General features: G+C 48.6%; 1 protein-coding gene across 1 annotated transcript in view; it reads left to right on the forward strand.

Moving 5' to 3' along the window:
- LOC144685481 (SH2 domain-containing protein 3C-like) overlaps positions 1–14,095 on the forward strand; it is a 151,562-nt gene that overhangs the window by 5,116 nt on the left and 132,351 nt on the right. Inside the window, exon 2 of the mRNA XM_078550038.1 lies at positions 3,465–3,569. Coding sequence (XP_078406164.1) covers positions 3,527–3,569 — 43 coding nt within the window. The 5' untranslated portion in view covers positions 3,465–3,526. The remainder of the gene's footprint in view (positions 1–3,464; positions 3,570–14,095) is intronic.

A 14,095-nucleotide genomic window follows, 5' to 3' on the forward strand; every position in this document is an offset into this window, starting at 1 on the left:
GCTAAATTACACTTCTTATACTTTGAGCGCTGTGACTGTGCTGGGTTACTACCAATAGGAAGATTATCAGGACATTATCACGTTGCTGTTTGTGGGATCTTGCTTAGTGCTAAGTGGCTTCCACATTTCCTTCCATTATAGCAGTGACCGCATTTCAAAAATACTTAATTATTTCTAAAACTGCTTTGGCCTGTCCTAAAGTTGTGAAAGGTTCTGTATAAACACACGTCCTTTTGTTAATCAGACATGCAGACCTCTCCTTATGGTCCACTGCTGGATTTTGTTTTTGTGACAGAGAGCTCTGTAATATTTTAACTGAATTCTTCTAGCACAGCTGGTGACAGCACTGGCTTTCTGGGTGGCTCCTTTTGTATATTTAAGTCAGGGGTTGTTGGTATTGTGTGTCGAGAAAAAAGCAATGGGAACATGCCCCCCTAGGGATCAGAATTGAGTTCACAGGCCTGTACAATTTGGCCTTTGTGCCCTGAAGGCCTTCGGTTAGTTCATGTGGGTTGTTGTGCCAGCCCATTACTAATCTGAATTGTCCATTTGTGGCCCTGGTAATTAATTCTGAGAATGTGGTTTGTGGTCAAACTGTTTGACAGAGGGCTTCCCTGGTCATCTTGTTCCCCTGTAATGAAGCTTAGGCAGAGGGAAGGCTTCTCCTCCATGGTGACTGTTCATTTCCTGGGCTTTGGGACGCGTGCGTTTAAGGCTGTCACAGCACGCCGGTGCCTTTAGAGCTGCCCTCACCACCTAAGGTACCCAGGAATCCGGTTTTGTACTGGACAGCCTGGTTTTTTTTAGCCGGTCTGGCCATTGTCTGGTACTGGAAGGCTTCACATTCAGTATTTTGACCCTTGGCCCACTTAACTTAGTAAAGCAGCAGTTGGGCCTGCGCTCATTCTTCACCCTGTCTGCAGCAGCCTCGATACGACAGGGCAATGCTTGGATATCCTTTCCAAACCGCCAATCCCCTCCCGTTGACTCTACCATGGCGCGGAATCTCTGGACAGGATGACGTCACCATATACGGGATGATGTTGCTGCGTATGTGCTGACATCTTGCCATGCATGATGACATCGCCTCGGCACTCATCGTGAACGTGTCTGGTTTTGCTGGCGTCCTGCACTGGCCATTCTAGAACCACGGCACTGCTTGTCCTGCGGCGCTCACATCGCTCTGAACCAGGTGTGGGCCATGTGTTGTGTTGCCGAGCTGTTTGTGATTAAGTGAATATCAGGCAGAGCGTATAACAGGCGATTGATCCAATACTCCCGGTTTTGCGCTGCTCCCAAACTGCATTCGGGCTGCAGACCAATTGGGACCATACTGAAGGTTGCTCAAACTGTGTGAAGTAAATTACATATGATTTCGGTTTGTGATTGGTACGTTGCCTACACCCAGGTCCTTTAGGGTGTGGGGTTTATGTGCGAATGTCATTTCATAGACTGGAGCCGAGAATGAACCTGGATCAATTTACATCCAGTCACTCTGAAAAGTGTATAGACTGTGTGGGTAGATATTCCCATTTGGGTCAGTCTGACCTCAGTGTTGTGTAAATGGTGAGTCCTCATGTTTCCCACATTCAAGAGAACAATTTTAACTTTTAATTTATACTTTAAATCTCAGCAGCTGTCAATTCAACTTTGTGTCACTGATGGCACCGGGCTTACTAACGTCATGACCTCAATTCAAAAAACATTCAACACAACCGCTATCCCTAAAAGCAGGAGACTGGAATTGGAATGAACTCCCCTTTTACTAACATAGAATTCTGAAAGCAGCAGCTCGCAACTCCTCCTCCTGCCCCCTCCCTGTGAAAAACAGCATGAGCAGACTCCAAAGCCCCACCATTCAAATCTCTTCCCATTCATCCCGGAGTTGTCAGCTCTGGTTGGAGACATTCCTGGAGATTTGACCGCCTGGTGTTCCGATCCTTTTCCCTCTGATTATTTGCCGTTTGATCACAGATCGTTTGATAATGTGATGTCGGAAAATGTTCCTGCATTTACCTTATACCTGTATTTGAGTGTCTTTGTGGCTTTTTGTGCCATCAAAATCCTTGCGGGGGGGCGGGGTTGGGGGGCTACCAATGGCAAACTTAACTGGACCAGCCTTATAAGATTGTGACTACAAGAGCAGGTCAGAGAATGCGGTGAGTAACTCATCTCCTGACTCCCAAAACCTATCCACCATCCAGGACACAAGTCAGGAGCATGATGGAATACTCTCCAATTCCCTGGATGAGTGCAGCTCCAACAATACTCAAGAAACTCAACACCATCCAAGACAAAGCAGTCCGCTTGATCAACAACCCAGCCAGCACCTTAAAAATTCACTCCTCCCAACACTGATGGACAGTAGTAGTAGTGAGTACCATCTACAAGATGCACTGCACCAACTCACCAAGGCTCATTCGACAGCACCTTCCAAAACTGAGACCTCTACCACCTAGAAGCACAAGGGCAGCAGATGCATGGGGACACCACCACTTGCAAGTTCCCCTCCAAGCCACATGCCATCCTGTCCTGGAACTAGATTGCCGTTCCTTCACCGTCATTCAGTCAAAATCCTGGAAATCTTGCTCCGACAGCACTGTGGGCATACTTACACCACATGGACTGCAGCGGTTCAAGAAGGCTGCTCACCACCACCTTCTCAAGGGCAATTAGGGATGGGCAAGAAAGCTGGCCTTGCCAGTGATGTTCACACCCTATGATGAATAAATGAAACCGTTGTGGGTGAACATCAATAGCCATTTGTGGTGAAGAATCCCATAATAGCCCTCAATGCAAAAACCTTTCTCCTCCCTTTCTCCTTGGTTCCTTGGTGAATCCTTGGTCTCTGTCCCTTGTTCTCCATTCCGGAAACAATCTTTCACTATTCTCCCATAATAATGGCCCCAAGTTTCGCTCACTCCTTTACCAGTTGCTCCTCTCACTGTGCTGCTCTCAGGCACCGCTCCCAGCCTTGCTGGAAATGCTGCATCCCATTTCCCGTGTCTCCTTCTTTCCTCTTGTTCTCTCCCGTGGAAAGGGGAGTGATGGACCCCAGAGCCAGACAATTCTTTGTGGAGACATCTCGGAGCAGGAGGGGACGGGGAGAGTGGGGTGGGGGGGTGACGGGGGAGGGGGGTACTACTGCTGCGAGAAATTTAAGGGTGAAGTTTTCCTGGGATACAGGTTCCATTCCTGAAGACTCCCAACCCACCCACTCCATTGTACAGAACTTAAATGAAGCAAAACTCATTATATGGAGCTCCAGTGGATTAAAGTCAAGGCATGGTACATTGTTATTGCATTGATAGAGACATGACACCAGCACTCTTAGAGGTATATTGGTGCTATTTACCGTGAGAAAATTGTGCAGTTCGTAGGAGGTGCTAACAGTAAAGTTGAAATCTTTTCTTATTTTGTGAGAAGCTAAAGGAAACTTCTTCTTCACTCCGTTCCTTTCACAGACTACTTTTACTGCCAAATTATAGAGTTCGGATATCCAAGAAACAGACAACATCCCTCAACCATGTCCGGCATCCATATTTACCCCAAACACGAGAAATACAGAGGTAAGCAATCACCAGGGGGGCCCTTAACACGTTTCTAAACAAAATAGGATTTTGATAGTGGGACCAGAATAATTCACGGCCTAGGTTAATGCTTAATGTATGAAATATGTTGTCGGATAAGATTTAAATCCCATCCAGAGCCCAGTAAATTCAAACCGCTGGTGGGATGCAAATCGTAGATTTTCTTAATGTGTTTTCCATCTCCAGTGACACCAGACAGTAACAAATGAAATGCAATCTGAACAGCCGCGGATATGAATAACAATGCATTAGGTTCCCACACAGACTTCCAAAAAGAGAGTTTAGGGAGCAGCTTTTCTCATTTATCACTGTGACCACCTCCGAGCTTTGGGTGGTGGAGTTATGAATAATCTGGAAACTGGATCATTCAAGAGAGTGGACCAGAAGTATCGTGTGTCATTTCTGTGGGCAGAATAATGGAAAGGAGATTGTGATACACACTCTGCATTGAAATAAAGGAAATGCATCACCTGGTATTGCAAACTTATGCCAACTGGGCGCCTGGAGAGTCAATCACATGAGCTGAAAATTGATGACGGCTGCGTATCAATCTTCATTTTTTTTTTTAACCTACGTTGTTGGTGACAATTACTTGCCCGGCCACATCCAAGTCTAACTCCTGTTCTGCTCAGGGCAGCCCAATCAATAGCTTGGATGGGACCTTGAAACAGTGCTAGACCCTTCAGAAACATATGCAAGGGGTCTGGTACTTGTTTTAAGGCAAAGTGCTAAAGTTGTGAAAGGGGTGATATAAATATAAATCTGTATTTCTGTCAGGCTGTTCACTTTTGCTTATTTACTTTACTGGGTTTAATATGCTACCCTTAATGTCACCTATTAGCACATTCCTTAGATAATATCACCACCTTCAACACCTCTTTGTCCTTTTGTCTGTGACATCTTTTGGCTATCTCCACCTATCACTGGCCCTCTATCCAGCTCTACCTGTCCCACCCACCGCCCCTTAAACCAGCTTATATTTCACCTCTTTTCTATTTTTCCTTAGTTCTGTTGAAGAGTCATAGGGACTCGAAACGTTAACTGTGTTCCTCTCCGCCGATGCTGTCAGACCTGCTGAGCTTTTCCAGGTATTTTTATTTTTGTTCTGGATTTCCAGCATCCGCAGTTTTTTGCTTTTATATTAATAGAGAAAGCTCAGGGCTCCATCGCTCCCCTGTCCACTGGAGAGAATGGCATCAGGCAGAGGGAAAGGGGGAGACAGGGGAATGGGATGCAGCATTTCCGGCAGGGTCGGGAGCGGGGTCCGGAAGCAGCACCTGCACAGAGCTGGTGAAGAACAGGAGTTCATCTGACCTACACCAAGCACAGGGCTGACCCATAAAACACCAACAATGACAATGTCTTGTGAGGAGATTACTGGCTGTCAATGGCCAGGGAGCAGTTAGTGAAGATTCAAGACCGTGTGTAACCTGAATAAAGATTGTTTTTTCACATGGGGCACACACTCCCCACTGTCTCTCCAAAGAACAAGGGCAGGGGGAAAGAGTTTCACTGGGTGAGGAGACAGCTGATATTTAAAAGGCAGGCTAATTTAATTAGGATATGAACTCATAACTCATGCAAGTTGGTTTGAATGCAAAGCGTGCCAATGGAGAGCCAGACTGATGAAGATAGAAGAGAACAGTGCAAACCCTTTTTACCTCTTAAGTTTTTGTTTAATTCTGCAGCCCCCTCCCTTTTCTGAAAGAAAGGAAAAAGGGAACTTGGATTTCTACAGCACTTTATCATAGTTGCAATGCTTTATGACCCATGAGTTACTTTTAAAATACAGCACCCATTGTTTTGTAGGCAAATGCGGCAGTCAATTTGCACAGCAAGATCCCATGGACAGCAAATGACCAGATAAAATTATTTTGGTGGTGTCCTTGAGGAAGGAATGTTAGCCAAGACGCCAGGAGAATTATCCTGGTGTCCTTCACGTAGTCCATGGGATGTTTAATTATAGGCAGATGGGGGTCTCAGCTGAAAGCTTCATCCCAAAGATGACACCTCCAGCAATGCAGTATTCCCTCAGTGTTATCCTGAAATGAATCCTCAAGTGGGTGTTTGAATCCAATAACGTTTTGAACTGAAGTTGAAAGCATTACAAACTGAGCTGTGCTGAAGTTGATGGTTCATGCCGCAGTGAGTCATACAGATCTGGGAGGTTCCCAGGTTCAATGCTTGGTCTGAGATGAGTTGGCTGGCCCAAGTTGGGGCCATCGAATACTGTCTACAGTAGGCTTTAGTCCCCGAGGGCAAATCATGAGAGGATTCGGCCGCAGTTCCCTGCTTTCTCCTCCTCCTTTGTCCCCAGGTCGCTTCACAGAATCACAAAAATAATACAGCCACTCAGCTCATCGTGCCTCTGCTGGCTGTTTGGTAGTATTATCCAATTAATTCTCTCTGCCCTTTCTCTATGGCTCTGTCAATTTTTCCCCTTCAAACATTTATCCAATTTTCTTTTGAATATTAATATTGAATCTGCTCCCACCGCCCTTTCAGACAACATCATTCCCGATCACAAAAACACACTGCGTGAAAAATGTTTCCTCATGTTGCCTCCGATTCTTCTGCCAAACACCTTTAAATCTTTGTCCTCTGGTTACTGCCCCATCTGCCACTGGAAGCTGTTTCTCTTTATTTACTCAGATGCGCACGTGTTTTTGATTAACTCCAGCTACGGGGCTCCATCTTTTGTAATGCTTGTCGGATCCTGTAACGACGTACAGAAACTTTTAAAGGGACCTCTTCACCTGCTCACGGATAGCCGAGCATGAGGTATCGCTGTTGAAAAAGAGAAAATGAAAGAGTCCCATCCTGATGGGGGTGGGAGTTTCTGTGCATCACTTAGTGTGGCACCGAGGCAAACAGTTCAGGAAGGTCAAGGCTTCACTTCTCAGCCTTGATAGCAGTAATTGAAAAACGAGAGACAGGGCAGTGTAGGCGGAGCGGAAATTAGCCAGGGTTCTAACTCTTGGTTATTATCCTGTAATCCTGGGAGAAATTACATGTGTTTTAGGGGTCAGGACAAAATCAATGATGCACTATGTAGTCGACTATCTCGTGGACATTTGCTACTGATTCATACCTCAGCCTTTAGGATAGGGTAAAACAATCACTTTCTCATGATTCTTCGACACAAATCATCAACAATGTCTGAAAACTGTGCATGTTTATCCAATACCGCTCAAGTAGCATCACATATATATTATACATATATACAATATATATCTGACTGGTATGGAGATTGTACAAATACAGCCAGAGAGGCAAGTAATGGCAGACACCATAGTATCATGTTCTTCAAAGCTTGAGTAATAGAGGTACTAGGGAGTCAGTGAGGGTGTATAGATCCATCACCCAGCATGAACTATTGTCAACAACAACAACTTGCATTTATATAAAAGGTTTTCATTTATATAGCGCCTTCCATGACCTCAGGATGTCCCAAAGTGCTTTAGAGCCAATGAAGTGCTTTGGAAGTGCAGTCACTGTTTTGACGTTGTAAGCACTCTTCACAAAGTAAAATATCCCAAGGCGCTTCACAGGGGCAGTTATCAAGGAAAATTTGACGTACTGAACCAGACAAAGAAATATTAGCACAGGTGACCAAAAGCTCGCTCAAAGCGGTCAGAGAGAGAAGCAGAGAGATATAGGGAGAGAATTCCAGAGCTTAGGGTTAGGGCCTAGGCAGTTGAAGGTACATCCCCCAGTGGTGGAAGGCTGACAATTAGGGATGAGTGAAGCTAGATTTGAAGGAGCGCAGAGATCTCAGAAGCTTGTAGGTCTGGAGGGGACGATAAGTGTAGGGGAGTCGTCGTTGACAACAGAAACTCTTTGAGGTTCGTCGGAACAGCACCTTCTCCTGGGCATTATATGGGGTTGGCTCTGTAATCAATCTCCGAGGATCTGAAATGCAGACACGTTGACCAATTAGACAAACCCCCTTCCTGGTGCTGTGTTTAAACATCACGGTCTTAGTCAGAGCCCAACTACTGATGGCTAAGACCATGGAAATATCTTGGGTGTGGCCGTACTGCTTCCTTCTGCTTTTACAGAAGGCGTGAAAAGGCTGGATCTCTCAGAGAAACAGCTATTCAAAGGCAAGCAAACGGGTTTTAGCCCTGTGTATCTCAGCTGACTGGAAAGAAGTAGATAATGGTTTGGCCACGAAACTCCACGGCTATCCTGCTGTGGCTCCGGCCAGGCACCAGTAGACCTTCCAAGTAAATGGGGGAGGCCTCCGACATCTCAATGTTCTCATTGCCAGTTTCTAGCATGGGCTTGTAAGATGGGGAAGGGAGGGGGAGGGGGGAGGGGACAACGCTTCCTCGGCAAATGGTGGGCTGGGGGGCAGAGCCAGGGGGGTGGGTGGGGGGGGAAATCCTTTGGATCAAGCTCAGGCCCCCAGTGGAGACTAGATAGAAATCTGATTCATCAGTGGCAGCTGAAATACTGAGAAGACATTTTGGCCTCCACAAAGGCACATTCGGGCCCCAGCAATAAGATCGACGGCTGCCAGGTCAGATGACCAAAAGCTCGGTTAAAGAGATAAGTTTTAAGGTGCCTTAAAGGGGAAAAGTGAGGCAGAGAGGCGGAGAGGTGTAGACGGGGAATTCCAGAGCTTAGGGCCCAGGCAACTGAAGACACGGCCACCAATGGTGGAACAGTTAAGATTGGGGATGCATAAGAGGCCAGAATTAAAGTAGCATAGGTATCTCGAGGGTTGTGGGGCTGGAGGAGGTTACGGAGATAGGGAGGGGCAAGGCCATGGAGGGATTTGAAAACGAGAATGAGACTCTTAAAGTCAAGACGTTGCTTGACCAAGAGGGTCAGTAAACACAGAGGTGATTGGGGGACGGGGCTTGGTGTGCCAATTAGAGATCACATGGTCAGGGTGGTGAGGGGGTACCAAATTCTAGACAATATCCCTTCGCCGCACCCATCCCACACCCCCCCCACAACTGTCTTTCCCCCCTCACCCCCACCAACCCCGTCAGAGCAGCAGTGATAGAAACAGGGTCTCCCTGTGTTATAATTGATGAACAGAGGGCCTCTGTATTACACAATCTGGGTGGTGTGCTTAGATCTGTTTTGTCACATTCTCCCATCAATACGCAGTTGAGAAGTTTTAATTTTATCCACTGTGGGTTCAGCTAATAAAAGAATCAGCAAAGACTTACAGTCACAAATTTCTAACCACCCTCCCTAAGCTAGGCCTTGCATTGCTGATCTTTTCTGGTGCCTAACTCCTTCAACTACATTGTGAGGCTCCATCAGAGCCTTGTTGTAACTCATAAAGTAAATTGGCTTAATAGGATAAACATTCACCAGGCAACTGGCTGGGATAAGTTCCTGAACCTAACATCGTGCGGCCAACAAATTTACATAAATGCCCGAGGTTAAAGCCTGGAACTCAACAGGTGATTGTTAACAGCTTGACATCATCATCTAATGATGTCACCAGCACCCATCGCTGGCCCCGAAAGTATATTGAAAAACTTAACCGGAGTAAGTTACAAGAGTTTAATGTTTCAAAGAGGGCCTGATGGTGGCACTAGATATTTAAGTGTAAGCTTGTCATTTTCATATTAGTAGTGAAGCAGAGGAAGATTCAAGAACGACACCGCTGTCAGCTAAAGAGTCGATTCCACATTTATCTGAGCTCAGAATTCAGCTGAATTCCCGCACATCCCGCAGGCTGTTGATGGACAAATTCCTTCTCATTCATTCTTATTCCAATAACAATATAAAGTGGGCAACCCTTTCCGATTGACTCCCAAGGGTGAGCTGTTCCGGAATGAATGCAAAATTCCAGTGTCCCAATCAAACCGCCATTCAGGTTTTAACCTACAAATATGGAAGGTGCTTCTACAATGAGTTTTAAGGTATCACTTGTCATTGCTTAGAGGGCTCAATGTGGTTAGTAAACCACATGCCAGATCTCATCTCGTTTAGCAGGGACTCCAATCACATTTGCACGATCTGCTTATTTTTATGCCGACTGAACTAATCGCAAAAATGGATCGCAAAGGTTGGCAAAATGGTACCTTTTAAACTGTGGTTTCCAACATTCCTGGTGTCCAAATTCAGGCTTAACATTACTTAGCGCGTGGTTACGGAATAGCACTCTCAGACTGGGGTTGGTGGGGGAATAGTTTACGGCAATGGTAAACAAATGGCAAGCAATAAATTACTCTTAAAAACTCCCCACCCACTCACAGTACAGACAGTCCTGGACTTACAGGACTCCCATCACAAGTAATCTGACTATCTGTGAGAAATATCAACAATTTTGCAAAGACTGCTTTTTTTTTAAGTTGGTAATTTACATTTTGCCATTTTTTTTCCTCCTTATTCTCTCTCCCCCACGTCACAGTCCATTTTCAGTCAAGTGTTGGAACCCCCAGCTCATTAACTTATCAACTGGGGGAGGGCAAGGTGTTTGTGGGGGGTTTCCAGTTTAATGCTAATCAGCAGCAAAAAAAACGGAGTATTTTTCAAGGAAGTTTTAGTCAGAAAGGTTCCCTGTCAAGTGCCTTCCGACAGCTGCTTTCTGAAGGTGCGTTTGCAGGTTACAAAGATCAGTACCTTACTCACCCACTGATGGGATACTGCAGTAAGACATGGTAAAGAGACCCCTCCTTGATGCAGCAGTGAGTTACCTTGCTATTGGTGGGATGGTCCCAGAGTGGCACTAAGTGTGGTAGCGGGCGTGAAAAACGATGTTTCACCCGCTGGCTGCAATGGTGGATGTTCGTGCCGCTTCTCCCCTTCCCTCCTCATAAAGTGTGTCACGGGAAACGTGCCATCTTGCTGGTGGCTGGCCCCCCCTCCGATTTGCTTGCCACGCTGTTACATTGCTGCTTCCTCACTCCGGGCACCATATATATATATAAACTGCAGCCGCACGCACGGCTCTCATTGCTTGCAGCCCAGGACTGCCCCAGCAAAGAAATGGCCCCAAAATCCAAGAAGAGCGCAGCCGCGCGCGCCCCCCCCCACCCCACCCTCCACCGATTCAGTGGCACATCTCTGGAAGGCGTTTTGGCACCATGGAGGCTCACGGCGATGTCCCCCTATCCCCGTTCTGGCCGCAGGAGGCCCATCAGCCTCACCACTCCAGCTTGGGGGGTGGTGGCAGCAGTGGTCAGTGCTATGCTGGTGCAGAGAAAGGAGGAATGATCTCACCCGTGCTGCCAGGGTAAGTCAACCATCTCATCATTCTCAGCTCACCCGCTCACAAGCCCATCACACATTCACTGGCATCTCACTCAGTGCCAGCTCAAAGGACATCACCACTCACTCACTCTCTCTCTCACACACACCCCCTCACATCTCCATCCGTCCTTCACCTCCTCTGGAGGCTGCCCCCTCATCCCACCCATGGCTCCACTCAGCACCCACGCACACCTGGGTGCCCTTCTCATTTAGCCTGGCAAGCGCCTTGCTCACACTCCCTCCATCTGTCTTTACGCAGGACAAGATCGCGTCCAGTCACTGGGAGAGGTCCCAGACCGGGGCTGGAGTGGCGGATGTCAAGGTCTTCACTCCTTTCGAGAGTCGCGCTGGCCGGAGAGGACGTGGACCATTCCTGCATCGACGGCGAGGTCGGCGGCAAGCATCCACGCGAGGATCCTGCACCAGATCATCCCTCTGTCAACACTGCCCTGAGTCCACTGTTCTGTGCTCAACAAGGCTGCCAAGCACTAATATTCTCCACTTTCTGTCCTAGGCATATCGGACACGTCGCCCTCAGGCAACCCTGACCTTGACTCCAGCGCCGAGAGCAGCTTGGACGAGGAGCCTGAGGGCAGCACCACTGAAGACCCATCACGGCGCTCACCCACACTCTCCACCAGCGCAGTGACACACACACCTCGGTGCGACCCGGATGTAGAGCAGCCTCAGGATCACAATCTGGTGAGCACAGCACACAATCTGGTCCACAGCAGGCGGAGGCAGGGATATCCAATGTTGCCGGCACTCGGAGGACTGTTGGAGGCTAGGAATCTGCTGAGTCCGAGTCAGATGACCAGCCTCTGGTCTTGGTCCCCGATCAGTTGTTGGAGCTGCAAAGACGATCACGGGAACATCAGGAAGGGATGTCTGGTCACTCCTGAGATTGTAAGGGATGATGGAGGAGTCTGTCCATCTTCAGTCTGAGGTGATAGCGCCGGCTATGCTAATGCTTCAAGGTCAACACTGGCAAGATGGCGACCGACATGGAAACCTTGGTCCAGGACTTCGGTCCTTCACTACTACTGTGTAGGCTGATGCCATAGTTGGCCTCCAACAGTGTCAACACGAAAGGGGTGCAGGGCAGCTGGATCTCAATCCTTCTTCTGCTTCTCCTCAAGGTGTCAGCCAGGGGCTGTTGGGTACCCATAAGGAGGAGGACCAACAGCTCGACACCTCGGGGCCATCCACCCAGGTGACTCAGGGAATGTCCGGCTGATCCAAATCCCCTCTTCCTGTGGCCCCAACATCTCCAGCTCCACAGGCTGAGGAGGGTGCACTTGGCCCACAACAGGATACCCTAAGCAGGCCAAGGCCCCCCCAGGTCTCGGTCCTCCAGAGGATGCCTGCCAATGTCATCACAGGCAGGGCGTAGCAGTCAGCAGGCTACCTCCACCTTGGCTGTGGATGTCAAGGGAGCACTAAGGCAGGATGAGGAAAGTTAAGAAGATGTAGTTGGACAGCATGGGCACAGGTGCTAATCACATGTACATAATGTTCACTATTGTAAATAACCTCTCAAGAACGTCTCCTTGCCTGTGGCTCCTTGTTACGATGAGTAGTGTTCATGTCATTCAGATGTGAAAGCTTGGTTCCTGCACAAGATAAAAGCAGGTGTCTCAGTCCAGGCCCAGGGCTCTTCCCTGTGCAGTGTGTAACCTTCAGACCAAAGTGATGATCCGGCTTCACATTCACTGGACACATCACTGATGCCTGCATTTTGATGCTGCTTATCATTGCTGCCAGAATGTCGTGGGCAGGTGTCACAGAGTTCCCTATCATCATTCTCTCTGTGTGTGCTCTCAGCACCTTTGAAGTGGGGCTGGCGCCCATCTCTTCAGCATCTGTGTCCGGTAATGGTGTGGTCCTGAAGTGTGGTGCCAAAGATCAGGTGCACTTAAAGTTCACAGGCTGTGTCTCCATGATATGACCCTGATCACAGAACGTAAGTGAGCTGCTGTCAGCCAGACAGGAGTCAGATGTTCACAGAGGCAATGTGAAAATCTATGGAGTGTCCTCACCGCATGTGGTCATCATCTGCCTGGAATCTAGAGAATGTTGGACCCTCCGCTGCATCTCCATGACATGAGCCTGAGCACTGAGGACACGTACGCTGAGGATGTCAGGACTGTGCCCACTGCATCTCGTCATCATCCTCCACGAATCTAGGGCTTCCTGAGTGTGCCTGCTTTGCCTGGCCAGCGCGATGGTCCAAACCTGAATAAAGACATTGCAAGGGGCTGTGAGCACCTCCACCAGTGACTGCGCCATGGCCACCATTCACAAGGGAATTGTGCAACTTGCCCAGTCGGCCAATTGCTTTGCTGCCCCCTAAAGTGCATATTAATTTGCAGTGTGAACCTGAGGGGTGAGAAGTTCTGGAGCATTTGGTGGCACTTTCACGCTTTTGCCTTGCTTGAGTGGGCAGGAAAGCTTCAGAGACCTGACTCCAAACATGTCGATGGAGCTGCTGCTGAACTTTTGACAAGCTTTTCCTAGTGCGTGGCCTTTAGCCTCCCTCCATCCTCCCCGACCTCCCAGCATGAGCTGGGGTATTTCCATCAGTCTGTGCTGCCTTGGCCTTCACCCTGGCCCCACCTGCACTGGAGCCCTCGCCCTGGCCCTGCACTGGAAGCCAGCCAGGGAAAAGCAACTTGCCCGTGCCCCTCGCCGCGCCTGATGTCCTAACGGGCAGTTCCTGAGGTGCGGTGCCGAGAATTGGATGCAATGCTCCATCTGGGGCTGAACTCGCCTTTTATGTGGATTTACCATGGCTTCCCTGCCTTTTGTGTTCCAAGCTTTTATTTGTAAAACCCAGGGAGGGATTTCCCCGCAGCTGCCCACTTCCGGGATCTTCCGGTCCCACTGGACTTCTGGCCGGGCTCCCGCCCGCGAAAGGGCCGGAAAATCCCGGCCCCGGGATCTCATTTGTTCTGGTGACTGCTTTGTGAACCTGTCCCGCTACCTCCGAAGGACTCGTGCAGGAACGCCCCAGGGTCTCCCTCCACTTGACCCTCTTTCTAAAAACCGACAGTAAAAAAAAAAAAAAAAATCATCCAATCAGGTAACCGAGGGCTGAATTTTCAGCGGTCAGTGGGTGCAGGATCACAGGTAGGGGAGTCCGGAATTTTCCGCCGATGGCCGGTGGTGCCGGTTTGCCAGCGCAACCCTACCTCGGAGCCATTTTCAAACCGATTAGGTCGGTGGGGGGGTTGGGGGGGGCAGAAGGGACAGCCCAGCCGCAAGGGGCGGGTACCCAACGA

This window comes from Cetorhinus maximus, chromosome 10 (genome assembly GCF_964194155.1).
Source record: "Cetorhinus maximus chromosome 10, sCetMax3.hap1.1, whole genome shotgun sequence".
Taxonomy (NCBI): Eukaryota; Metazoa; Chordata; class Chondrichthyes; order Lamniformes; family Cetorhinidae; genus Cetorhinus; species Cetorhinus maximus.